At 40.4% G+C, this 13,434-nt stretch overlaps 1 protein-coding gene and 1 pseudogene across 1 annotated transcript; one reads left to right on the top strand and one right to left on the bottom strand.

Moving 5' to 3' along the window:
- Positions 1-255: 255 nt before the first annotated feature.
- On the top strand, positions 256-1,036 carry LOC139286365 (general transcription factor II-I repeat domain-containing protein 2A-like; annotated as a pseudogene).
- Positions 1,037-7,715: 6,679 nt separating this feature from the next.
- On the bottom strand, positions 7,716-13,229 carry ska1 (spindle and kinetochore associated complex subunit 1). Its single transcript, XM_070907935.1, has 7 exons — positions 13,188-13,229; positions 12,100-12,185; positions 11,865-11,980; positions 11,420-11,514; positions 10,647-10,784; positions 9,130-9,299; positions 7,716-8,309 (listed from the first exon to the last, which is right to left on the bottom strand). The coding sequence occupies exons 2-7, from the start codon at positions 12,179-12,181 to the stop codon at positions 8,161-8,163; spliced, it is 750 nt and encodes a 249-aa protein (XP_070764036.1). The 5' UTR covers positions 12,182-12,185; positions 13,188-13,229; the 3' UTR covers positions 7,716-8,160.
- Between the last annotated feature and the right edge of the window lie 205 nt (positions 13,230-13,434).

The raw sequence follows: 13,434 nt of genomic DNA, 5'->3' as shown, positions 1-13,434 counted from the left end.
AGTTTTTGAAAGAATGCATGGTAGAGACAGCAGGTCTCCTGTGTCCGGAGAGCAAAGGCAAGTTTGAAAAAATTAGTTTATCACGCAGGACTGTGACTCGCCATGTGGAACTGATTGACGAAGATATAGCCAGAGTCCTTTACGTTATATTCACTAGCACTGGATGAAAGTAACGACATAAAAGACACTGCTCAGCTCCAAATTTTTATCCGAGGGATTAACAACAGTTTTGAGATAACGGAGGAGTTTTTGACCATGGAGTCCCTGAAAGGAAAAACGCGGGGAGAGGACTTGTATAACCAGGTGTCTGCTGTCATCGAGAGAATGAAGCTACCTTGGAGTAAACTTGCCAATGTCACCACGGATGGATCGCCAAATTTAACTGGAAAAAACCTTGGGCTGCTGAAAATAATCCAGGATAAAGTGAAAGAGGAAAACCCTGACCAGGATGTTATTTTCCTTCACTGCATCATTCATCAGGAATCTCTATAATAAGTCTATATTGCAGCTTAATCATGTCGTGAATCCAGTCGTAAAACTTGTTAACTTTATACGAGCAAGGGGACTTCAGCATCGTCAGTTTATTACGTTCCTGGAGGAAACCGATGCGGCTCACCAGGACTTACTATACCACTCTCATGTCCGCTGGTTAAGTTTGGGCAAAGTGTGGGAGCTCAAAGAGGAGATTAGCGCATTTTTGGAGTTAATGGGGAAATCCGCCGAATTTCCTGAGCTAAGCGACAAGAACTGGCTTTGTGACTTTGCGTTTGCTGTGGACATATTTTCACACATGAATGAGCTGAACGTGAAGCTACAGGGGAAAGATCACTTTGTGCACGACATGTACACAAATGTTAGAGCCTTCAAATCCAAGCTGACTTTATTCTCCAGACAAATTTCAAACAAATCTTTCGCTCATTTTCCCACACTAGCCATGCAGATAGAGGCGACCCGAAACGCGAAGAAATACAGCAAATCACTGGACGACCTGCACGGAGAATTCTGCCGTCGGTTCTCTGATTTTGAAAAAATTTAAAAATCGCTTCAGCTGGTGTCCTGTCCCCTGTCACAAGACCCTGAAACAGCAGCACAGGAGCTGCAATTGTAACTGATCGATCTTCAGTCTGACTCCGTCTTAAAGGAGAAGTTCAACTCTCTTAAACTGAATGACTTATATGCTTCACTTAACGAAGCCACGTTTCCAAACCTCCGGAGGACGGCACAGAAGATGCTGATGTTGTTTGGCTCGACCTACGTATGTGAGCAGACATTCAGCGTCATGAACATCAACAAAGCCCGTCACAGATCCAAGTTAACTGACCAACACCTCGGATCTATCCTGAGAATTGCCACAACAAAAATAACTCCAGACTTTGATGCACTGGCAAAAAAGGGAGATCAACAACACTGTTCCCACTGAAACTGAACGCGAGTTTCTCTACTGTGTTATGAAATGAATGCATTTGGAAAACAATTTGTACAATGAGCTTTGCATATTCATGCTTTGCTACCTGTTAAAGGCCAAATCCTTTCATGTAATGGCTTTTACATGTCATTTATATTAGTTCACACAAACACTCCATCCATCTGTTCCTGGCCCGGCCCCTCTGTCAAATTTTAGAACCCATTGTGGCCCGCGAGTCAAAAAGTTTGCCCACCCCTGGTATAGCAGCATATCTGACTGGATTGGACTGGATTCAAAGTCCAGAGTGCTGACCATTATACCATGGAACCTAGAGAAATCAAGTGGGCTGGTTAAGAAACCAGGCAAAGTTGCCTATATTTGAAGTGTGACACATCGATCACATTTGCAACACTACTTTTCTGATCACAGAATATTATGCCGTCAAAGTAGTATTCGTTGTGTTTGCTATCAATATCTGCTTGTCATTCGCTTTGCATGTGAGCAGCAGACATGGTTCCGGGTCAACTGCTTGACAAGGGTTCAATTCCTGTACGCATAGGAAGCGTGCCAGCTGCGCAGGCTCTGGAGTACTGGGAATGCTTCTCTTCTCTTGCACCAATATACTGTGTCCCCCATCAACTGTCACTCTCACGTCATGTGAGAACGTGGTAAGCACATAAGCAGTTCTGCGGTCCAAATCGCATTACAAGTCAGCTGGATTCGCAGGATCACAAGATCATGCAGAAACTTTCCCCTGCCACGGATAGCAATTGGGTGTACACTGGATAGAGTCATCTGGTGGGACTGGCTGAAGAGGGTCAAAGGAGGTGAATTTCACCTGGCTATACAGGATTTACAGCAGATCAGTGGCAGCACAATATTTATTGTCAGCAGAAAACTATACAGTAGTGTAGATGTCTCCATTCCACCTCAAGCTTCTCAGGCTTGTGAAACTGCCAGAAATTGAAACCCCACGTCACTTCCTGGCACTTCTACAGCAGTTTGGGGTGACTGACGGAAATCCCACTTTTCATGCAGTGAGTGGATATGCACACTTCTTTTGCGAAACCCATGCAGTACTGCTGTCTGCTGTCCTTCTGAAAAGTTCTCAAAGACAATTGTGTGCCAACAGTATGTCTCTGTGGTTGGTCTGTAATAAGTAAGATTGATGATGTACTTTGTAAATCAGCGAGTGATCCTGACGTCCTTTAAGAGTTGAGTTTCATCAACTAGTGATAAAAGAGGAATGTTTGGGCAAAATAGACAGGGAAGTTGAGGATGAAACAAAGACTATGGAATTGGAAGAGGAACTGACAAGAGTTTTAGAGTATAAGGAATATATAACACTGAGATCGACCAAAATAAGAGGAGCGCTTAGGAAAGCTCAAGGAGATGCAGTATCTGTAATGTCTTTTGAAGCAGACCACATGCGTAATAATGTGAAACTGCCAAAACCTGTAATAATAAATAAATATGCCGGGGATATCAGACAGTGACAGTACTTATGGGGACAGTTTGCGATGGCTGTACACACAAACACCAACCTGACAAAAACAGACAAGTTTAGCTATCTGAGGTCATATCTACCGGGGATCAATACATCAGTTCCCTGAGAGATTGAAAAGTAACTTCATCACAGATACAGAATTTGCTAAATAAAGAATGCCAGACTCCAATCAGCAAAAGTAGTGTCATGACCATTTTGGGTCTGTTTCTTGTGACCAGACAAATATTATGGGTATTTTCTACGGCTCAAGAAAACATGCTTGACAGCGGACAACATAGTTATATCCTGTTGTTTTGTGCATCAAGCCCGTAGTTCGTAATGTCAAAGAAGCATTTAATGGACAGATCATACAGCTGCATTATGATTCATATTTGGTTTGTTTTTACTTTTAAACAAGTGCAAAATCCAATGCCAATAACTTTTTTCCTCAATGCTTTATTTTGATATCTGTCCACTGCAGTGGATACCATGCATCATTCATTTCATTCATCCAACCTTTATTTAAGTCTCGAAGAATCATTGAGGGCATGCCCTCATTTTCAATGACGTTGACAATGATTACAACAATAACAATAACAATAATAATTAATGAGAAAACAAACAGACAGCAGAACACAATTAAAAACAGTCAAGTAATGATCATGGGGCCAATTTAATAAGGAAGCGATATATGATGGTAAGTTGCCATTTAGGGCTTTATAGATAAATAGGAACCAATGCCTGTCAGGTCTCACTGTTAGAGATGGCCACCCAACCTTTTCGTACAAAATGCAATGATGAGTAGAATAACTGTCACCGGTAATAAATTGTAGGACAGAGTGATGAACTGAATCTAGGGGTTTAAGAGTGGAGGCAGAGGTCTATAGATAATATCACCGTAATCCAGGACAAACAAGAAGACAGCCTCAATTATCCGCTTCCTACAGAACAAAGGAAAAGTTTCTGTACAAATATCAAATTTTTTGTCATAGCTTGCTGACAAGTGTGTCAATGTGAAATGTAAACGTAAGTTTTTGATCCAGCCTGATACCAAGATATTTGTACTCTGAGACCTTGTCAATACTGTGTCCATTCAGCGTAGTAATATACAAACTATCGTCCACAGTATCTCTGGCTCTAGAGAATATCATGTATTAAGTCTTGTTGGTATTCAGGACTAATTTCAAATTAAAAAGTACATCTTGCTTGCTGTAGGATTTCAGTGGCTGAGTGTGCAGTATTAGCAAAGCAATACAGAATTGTATCATCCGTATGAAGATGGGCATTGCAATTTGTAGATAGATGATGTTATATTGTTGATATAGATTGTGAACAGGACAGGACCCAGTATTGAACCTTGTGGAACCCCCTTTGACAGTGGTAAGAATACTGAACGGCCATTCCCCAAAATCGCACATTGCTGTCTGAGCAAATATCAACAGTATAAAAAGTGATTCAATGGAACTCAAAGTAGGTCTAAAAAAAACATATATTTTTAAAACATCTACTAGGACAAATGGTATGAATACACACAAAACTATTCAAGTGTAAATTATACCATAATTTTAATAAGGCAGAATCTACATCGAGGCCCAATAGGCAGAATATACCCTTTGGAGCATAATGTCCACTGTAGTGGACAGGTGTAGCCTTTTTTAGTCACAGAAAAAAATGTAAAAGAAAAATATTAAAATGGCTTCAAAATATCTGTCCACTGTAGTGGACGCCATGCGTGAAAGGGTTTTAAAAAAAATAAAAAAAGGTTAGCCGACTTACACTATATGGACAGAAGTATTGGGCCACTCCTCATCATTGAATTCAGGTGTTTCATTCAGTCCCATTGCCACAGGTGTATAAAATCAAGCACCTAGCCATGCAGTCTGCCTTTACAAACATTTGGGAAAGAATGGGTTTTTCTAAAGAGCTCACTGAATTTGAACGTGGTACTGTAATAGGATGTCACCGTTGCAACAAGTCAGTTCGTGAAATTTCTTCTCTTCTAGATATTCCACGATCAACTGTAAGTGGTATTATTGCAAAGTGGAAACGTTTAGGAACCACAGCAACTCAGCGGCAGACCACGTAATGTTACAGAGGGGGGTCGCCGAGTGCTGATGGAGTGGTGTAAAGCACGCCGCCACTGGACTCTGGAGCAGTGGAAACGCGTTCTGTGGAGTGACATATCATGCTTCTGTATCTGGCAGTCTGATGGACGAGTCTGGGTTTGGCGAATGCCAGGAGAACGTTACCTGCCTGACTGCATTATGCCAACTGTAAACTTTGGTGGAGGAGGGATAATGCTATGGGGTTGTTTTTCTGGGGTTGGCCTAGGCCCCTTAGTTCCAGTGAAGGGAAATCTTAATGCTTCATCTTACCAAGTCATTTTGGACAATTCTATGCTTCCAACTTTGTGGAAACAATTTGGGGAAGGCCCTTTTCTGTTCCAGCATGACTGTGTCCCAGTGCACAAAGCAAGGTCCATAAAGGCATGGTTGGATGAGTTTGGTGTGGAAGAACTTGACTGGCCCGCACAGAGCCCTGACCTCAACCCCATTGAACACCTTTGGGATGAACTAGAACGGAGATTGCGAGCCAGGCCCTCTCATCCAACATCAGTGTCTGACCTCACAAATGCTCTTCTGGATGAATGGGCAAAAATTCCCACAGACACGCTCCAAAATCTTGTAGAAAGCCTTCCCAGAAGAGTGGAAGCTGTTATAGCTGCAAAGGGGGGACCAACTTCATATTAATGCCTATGAATTTGGAATGGGATGTCATAAAAGCTCCTGTAGGTGTAATGTGTAGGTGGCCCAATACTTTTGTCCATATAGTGTATGTCCTTATGCAGCATGATGGAAAAATATAACCAGACAATGGTGATTCTGAAGCTGAAGAAAATATGCTTCTACATTCAAAATGTCTTGGGAGCATGGCAGCACCAGACTTTTTAGCATATTGCTGGGCATCTAACATACGTCCCATTGCACACTGGCTATATGAAGACCCAGGTGGAGATGCGCCACCATGGTATACTCTTGTATCCTCATCATGCCTACCCTTCTCTTTGCTAGCCTTAGTGTACTCCTCAGTCTCTACTTCCTTAGCAGGTTTCACCAAAAATAAAGTCAACCATTAAGATCTGTACACATTTTGGATGGTTGTCCTTCTATTTAAAATCCCCCATTCACTTAAACCACATTTTCAAACCTTCCTTACTAGATAAGACATTTATAGATTGACAGAAAACAGACATCAAATCTTTCACTGATCTGTACTCAGATGGTGTGTTTTTTTTATTTGAATAACTCTGCAGTAAATTTAATATCTCTAGAAACAATTTATTTTGTTATCTGCAAGTCCAAGACTGTACACAAAACTCTGCCCCAGTTTCCGCCCTACCTTCATGCAACCCATGTGATGTGCTTAGATTGGGAAATGGATCTGGGAGAAAATATTACAGAGGAATTATGGCAGTCTATTTTAAAAAGAGTTCATACCTCCTCAATCTGTGCCAGGCATGGCATAAAGCAGTGCAAGATTCTGCATCGCACCCATTGGACAAAACAAAAATGTCTAAATACTTCAGACGTCAGGGTTAATCTCCCACTACTCATGCCCATATGTTCTGGTCCTGTGCTAAGCTTCAAGAATTTAGGTGTCTCATCTTTAAAACAAACTCAGAATATTGTCAAACTGTGGACGGAGAACCCTCAGATGGGGGTTGGAATAATTCTAATGAGCTTGCACTTGACGTTGGAAGGGGAGCCAAATGTGAATGGCTTGTTGACTCCCATGTTTGCTAACCTAGGCAGCCCTCACTAAAACTGACTAGGCTACATTTACTATTTACAGTGCTTTCCCACAGGATTTTGTGAGACTGTGGTGGCTGGACTTTGGACCCTCAAGGAGGGTCTAAGGACATGGCGAAGAGCAAAATTAAGAGGCTAGATCTATGAAGAACTTTGTGCTCTCGAAAACAATTTAATCATAAACACACTGGTTGTATAGATATGAATAGTATAGCACTGAAAAAACTTCCATGCCCACCACCTTAGAGAGCTTCCCCAATACTCATACAAGGTTAGTTACGTACTGTAACTCCAGATTCTATATCGAATAGGCTTCGCCCTCTAATGCTGTGTTCAGTCTACCAGTGGCAAAGGAACAGGCTACAAGTCATTTTCAATGGAAGCCGGTGACAACGCAACAAACGGGCATCCGACAATTGTCGCTGTGTGATGTGCTACAAATCAAAGTTGAGCTGGCCTCAACTTTTTTCAGCGCTCCAATGATGTGATGAAGTGTAAATCGATCATACATTTTTGTTTCACTGGAGCACTTTTGTTTAATCAGAGCTGGTGCGAATGGAGTAGTACCAGCTAGATATAGTTGGACTCACAATTGTTCACAGCACGGAGTCTGGAACTAAATTCCTGGAGAGGGGCTGGACTCACTCCTTTTCTGGAGTGGCCCAGGGTGAGAGTGTGTGGGCAGGTGTGGGGATACTCACTAGACCCCTGCTGAGCGCCACTGTGTTCACCCCAAGGAACGAGAGGGTTCCCTCTATGAGACAGCAAGTCACAGGAAGGAAGTCTCTGAGTTTGGAGTTCCCAGCCGTTCCCTGCCTGATCCGAACCTTAGTGCTTTGTTATTGGACTTATGTGCTAGTCATGGATTATGGGCATAAAAATGTTTTCGGTTCATTCAAACTGTGGCTGACAAATTGTGTTGGGGCGCCTCACAGGTATTAATGGGGAAAAACTGATTTATGAATAAGGAAACAATAAAAACGTATTAATAACGAAGCGATTTTCTTTCCTTTGCTTTTTATTTTGTCTAAAAGTAAAAATACTGAATTTTGTTGACACCTTGTATTGTATTGTAATATATAAGATAGAAAAATCTATTAAATTTTTAATTATTCATACCACAACATCCATCCATTCATACATCCATGGACACACATTCTAAGTGTGTACATTTAGATGACAGTTTCAGTGGACTCAATGAGGTCAGTAACCTAATCAAACTACAGGTCAATATAACTAATCTGACAAATCAACAACCTCTCATTTGTACTGTTTTCTTTGTGCATTGTGCACACTATGTCTTCCAAATATGCAGTCTGTAAAAAGCCTCATACTAGTGTGACTATAATTAAGCAGGGAATATGCACATTTACAAATTCCGTGGGCCTACTATGACACCATAATGAAGAAAAGTAATGAAGAAACAGAAAACGTAATCCATCCGATTGAATCTTGTTCAATCATAACAACATATAGCGAGTGAGCCCCCCCCCTCGAAGCTCCCGTAGGCGCTGGCAGTGTCGCATCATGTTCAAAATCCCCTGAAATCGTTTGTCCACCTTTATCTGAGTAAATTCACGAATGTCATCCTCCACCACAAAATACTGACCTGAAAGACATAAACCAGACAGCGCTGTGTCAGTTTAAATGTACTCATGATGTCTGTCACCAACAGTCTTTTCCAGTAAAACATGGAATTTGTCTTCTTACACCATTTTACATAACTTCATGCCCATATTCCAGATTTGAAAGTGTTCAGGGTTTTATTCAGCCAAATTATCCAGACAACTCATTCAACCGTCAGAACAGTATCAGCGTCTGTATGTTGTTAATAACTCACTATCCAATAAAGAAAGTACAATTCAATAATATTTCAACAATATTTATGGTCAGTTTTAATATTGAACTGGAGGAATTATTATTTGAATTCTGCTGGGTTTTTTTTTATTATTATTATTATTGCATTACCCCCAAAATCCCAAATTATTATCAACATTAAAATGGCATACAGGTGAAGTGAACGTTGATGACAACTCGTTACGTTACACTGAAATTCAACTGTGGTGTTCTGTCAGGAGATGCAGTGTATTAAACCAACCGTGATTAAAAAAAGAATAAATAATATATAATTTGTTCATCTATGACTATTATAACTATTTTCTTAAGTTGCAGTATATTGAGCATTTCTCTTTAATCAAAATAAACACGGATCAATTAAAATGAAAATAAGGAGCTCAGTTTACACTACGGAACATTAAACTCACCATTAGCAAAATGGTAACAAACATGGTAATAACGGAAAGCACTGATATGTTGATGTATGGGATCAGATCAAAATGTCACATCACAATTCATTCAGGTTAGGGCATTGATCAGACAATATATGCAAACAGTCACAGCTGCTATGTGAAGTTTTTCTGTCAGTGTACCTTTTGTATCTTTGGTCTCCTGGTCCTTAAATCGCTGGTGCAGCTTGCGTGCATGATTGTTGAGACTTTTCACCGACTGATGGACGATCTTGTACTTGGCTGTTACAGCTGTGTTAATGCTCTGCACAGCAACATTAAGTTGATCATATGATATACGTCCTTTCATGTACCTGAGTAGGACATAATGTTCAGCTTTAGAGAGCAACAGAGAGCTTAAAAAGACATACACACAAAAACAATTTCTTGGCAATACAAAAAACCCTCCTCTAATATGCAATATCCACATGTAGAGCTGGGGGGTATGGTCAAAATTCACGTCATCATAATTATTCGAAAAAAAAGGTCTAAATAAAAATATGCTAGAACAGGCCAGCTTCCTGAAACACCAGGGGGTGTTCAATAAAAACAAGTGGAAGGTCGTCATAAACAAACATGGCTGAACTCTGCACTAGAGTTTGTTGTTACTGAGGAAGAATGTATCTGTATACATGTATCTCGGTAGTCCCTCTCCAAGAGTTCAGAATTATGTGGCAGTCCCTGTGATCTCTCATGGAAGGATTGTAGAGGTGCTTGAAATGACGTACTGGCTTAGCCATTCTAGTTTCACAGGCGTCCATGTTGAAATTTTACAAAAATTAAGAGGTGCACGACCACGCGCTGCGACAGCTTATGGAGCCTTCGGCATGGCGTGATGACATCATTTTGGGCACATGGACCCTCACGCAAGAGACACTACGGCGACCATAAATCCAGCTTGAGTGGGTGCATGGGTGCGTCCCTGTACTTGGTGGGCGTGCTGTGCCTGGAGCAGATGACTGTGTAGTTGTGACAACCTTACGAAAGTCCTGACGGCTTGTTTAAAAAAGACACAGTGTCTGAATATGGGCTGTGTGCATTTCTCCGTGGATTGGGCTTTTTGATACTTTCCCAGTATTTATATAGTTGCTTTATAATCAAAAAAGGAAATCTCCCTTTCTACAATATGGAACCTTTAAAGTGAGTTAGCCTATTATACAGCTGAAGAAAGTTAATCCAAATCTGACAGTGTAGAGCAGAGATGAGTCTGAAATGAAAACTGGTCACCTTACAGAAGATGAATTTATGGAACAACATGGCCTTTTCTCTGGTGCCACCCTCAGGATAAACTACATTTTGTCTACAGAGTTCCATGCACATTTGGAAAGGAGCGCTCTTAAAAAACTCAAACCAGAAATCTTAAAAACTTGAAACACCATAGATTAAAGTTCTTTTGAATGATTAGGACTGTCCTTAGTCTTAGTTTCTCTCTTTAGGCAGAGCCGGAACAATTTTGCGGACGAGCTGGTTTTATCGATAAGCTTTGAGAGTTCCACAATGGCTTGCCGTACCTGTTATTCATACTACTCTCGTCATTTGTCTTTTCCAGTAGATTCATATGTGGCAACTTGTTGCTGCTCTGTTGCTGTGTGTCCCAAAAACATCATGAACAATATCAATCATCATATCATGTTGGATTATTAGTGGTAGATAAAACTTACTGAGGGACGCTCTCAAACTCTGGCATAGTGATAAACTCCATCTCTCTGACAAAGCTCTTGTTGGTCTTTTTGACATTTTCCAGCTGGGCTGGCTGAACGTCTGCTGCTTCGTTCTGGTTCATTACAGGTTCACTTCCACTGAGGAGATGAGAGAACATTAAATAGGAGACAGCAGTCAGTCATTCAGAGATGAGGGCCATTTTCTATTAGCATGGTACAAAAAGTGAGTGCACAAGTTAATATCTATTGTGGTGAATTATTCCTAAATTGCATATATCGTTTATATATTCTGATTAACTATACTCAGGTGTTTTTCATCTGTACTCTTTACAGGTTTCAGTGGCACAGAGAAGTTACTCTGTATCTTTCTGATCCTCCAAACACCATAGATCAGTTTTTTCTCTGTTGAAGGATTTTTGTGGAGGTTTTCCATATTTGAATTAAGGGTGTAAAGATAGAATATGTCATATGTTGTTCAGATTGTAAAGTTCTGTACAGCATCTGTTGTGATTTTGGGCTGCATTGCTTCCATTATCAATTGATCTGCCAATTATTTTCTCAATTAATCAAATAATGCTCATCACAATATCCTAGAGGCCAAGCAGACATCTTCAAATGTCTTGTTTTGACTGACCAAAAGCCCAAAACGCAGATATTCAGTTTACTTTAATGTTAAGACCAGAAAAAAAGCAGCAAATTCTCACATTTGAAAAAACTGATACCATCAAATAACTCACACAATTATAAAAAAAGCATCATATATATGTCCTCACTTTGCTGAGACTTTCTTCCTGGGCATGTGCGCAGGTATGTTGTCCTTAATGTGCTGGACACTCCCCAAATCCTTCTTGAATAACTCCTCAAGTTCCTGAAACACAAACAAACATGCTTCATCATTAAGCATTTTTGAGGTAATTTAGAAACAGTGTCTCCGTTACAGAGTGACTAGCAAGTTAGACTCTAAAATGTCCAGCTCACTACATATTTTAGTCACATTATTTTAGTGAATGTTGACCAATATATGGTTAAATAGCAACACTGGCCTCAACATCCAGTGCTGGTCAGGTTCTAATTTAAGCAAGAATGGAAACAAACTAATAAGGGTTTGTGGCTTATTGTGCTTGGTGCACAACTGGATGAATTTTACTGTAAAGCAGCTGAATGAAGTACTGATTTCATACTAGCATTAACTGCACAAACTATAGGCCTCCAGTTTACCTTCAGATGCTTTAGTTGCTCTTTCTGTTGGCCAACACATTTTTCAAACTCCTCCAGAAGTCCCTCTAGTGCATAGACTTCTTGTCCAAGTTTCTTAATCTTATTTTGAGGCAGTTCTAAATGTGGAGAGAGAAAAAGAAGAACACAATGACACATTTCATGGCACCCTATTTTATCTTAAAACAGCTTAAAACAGCCAATGTTACCAGTCTCAATATGAATCACTAAGTCATACCAACAAGTGACAGATCCAGCAAGCGTTGTAAGGATGATATCCTGTCATAAATGTGGTGGCTGACATCCTCCAGCTCACTCATTTTCCTGAAACAGGGACACATTCAATTCGTTAAAAATATAAATATTATAACTTCAGATCTAGAAAACAACATCTTTGCATCACCCTGCAGCTACCCTCCCCACCATTTAACATTGCCCTGGTGGGAGAACAGACGAGAGCCGAAACAAGAGATGACAAAGTATAGTTACGTCAACTTCAGCTGAAGTTAAGTGATGGATTATCCAACGACTAAAGTACTAGATGCCATACAAATACGACGCTGAAGACAGCTTCACACAGTTTCGATTTGTGAAACTTTTGACCCATTTCCGTAAACAGGAAAGGGGAGATTTCACTGCTTTTCCCCATTCAAAACACAATTGACCAGGATTAAATAAAAACAAACACTATATTTATGGCTTGACTTATCATACCTGGACCAAATCTGAAACTGTGTTTTTAACAGTTAGCAGAGCTAATCAAGTCCAGGTTTGACAAGTGTAAAAGTGGGGTTTTAAAAGTACAGCTGGTCTATTGTGGTCGATAAATGAAAAGGCAGTGAAATATACATTTATTATTATGCTTTCACAAATACAAGTAACAGTAGTTACAAAACTGAAAATGGATTATAAACAGCGTTAACGCTTTAACTAGGATGTGTAACACCCTCTCACAACAATAAGTGGTGCAAAACACGGAGAATCGGTCACAATATTGTTTCCCATCGGAAGCTGCGAAACGGAAGCTAACTTCGGAGTCGTCATAAAAATGACATTTTGATATGATAACGTTACTTCGAATTGAAGTCGGTGTTAGCTATGTTTGGGCCTACTAAACGCTAGTCGTTACTTCTGTAGCGCTTTAAGAATAATGTCAGTTAAAACACATAATTAACATTAACATTAGCGTTACTAACGTTAACGTTATATCAGGCATATGAACAAAACAGGGAAGTGCCGTCCTACTGAGACAGCGCCAGGACTGAACTGTTTGCGTGTGTATCGACCCGTAGAACTAAAACTGTGCTTCTAAATAAGATAACTTACACAGTGTTATGTTATCCGTTTACCCCTGTCCTCTTCCCCAATGCTGCGTTCCCGGTTCAATCTGAATTTAAAAAGTGAGTCGAGACTCAACAGCCAGCGCATGCTCTGTTTAGTTGCCCCGCCCCCGCCTCCTCCTCCTCCTCCTCCTGCTTCTTCTTCTTCTTCTTCTTCTTCTTCTTCTTCTTCTTCTTCTTCTTCTTCTTGTGTTTGTGCTTGTTCTTCGTGAGTATTACTAGCTTAACCGCCA

This window comes from Enoplosus armatus, chromosome 6 (assembly GCF_043641665.1).
Source record: "Enoplosus armatus isolate fEnoArm2 chromosome 6, fEnoArm2.hap1, whole genome shotgun sequence".
NCBI lineage: Eukaryota > Metazoa > Chordata > Actinopteri > Centrarchiformes > Enoplosidae > Enoplosus > Enoplosus armatus.
The sequence above is the reverse complement of the archived record's forward strand: the minus strand, read 5'-3'. Positions and strand labels throughout refer to the sequence as shown.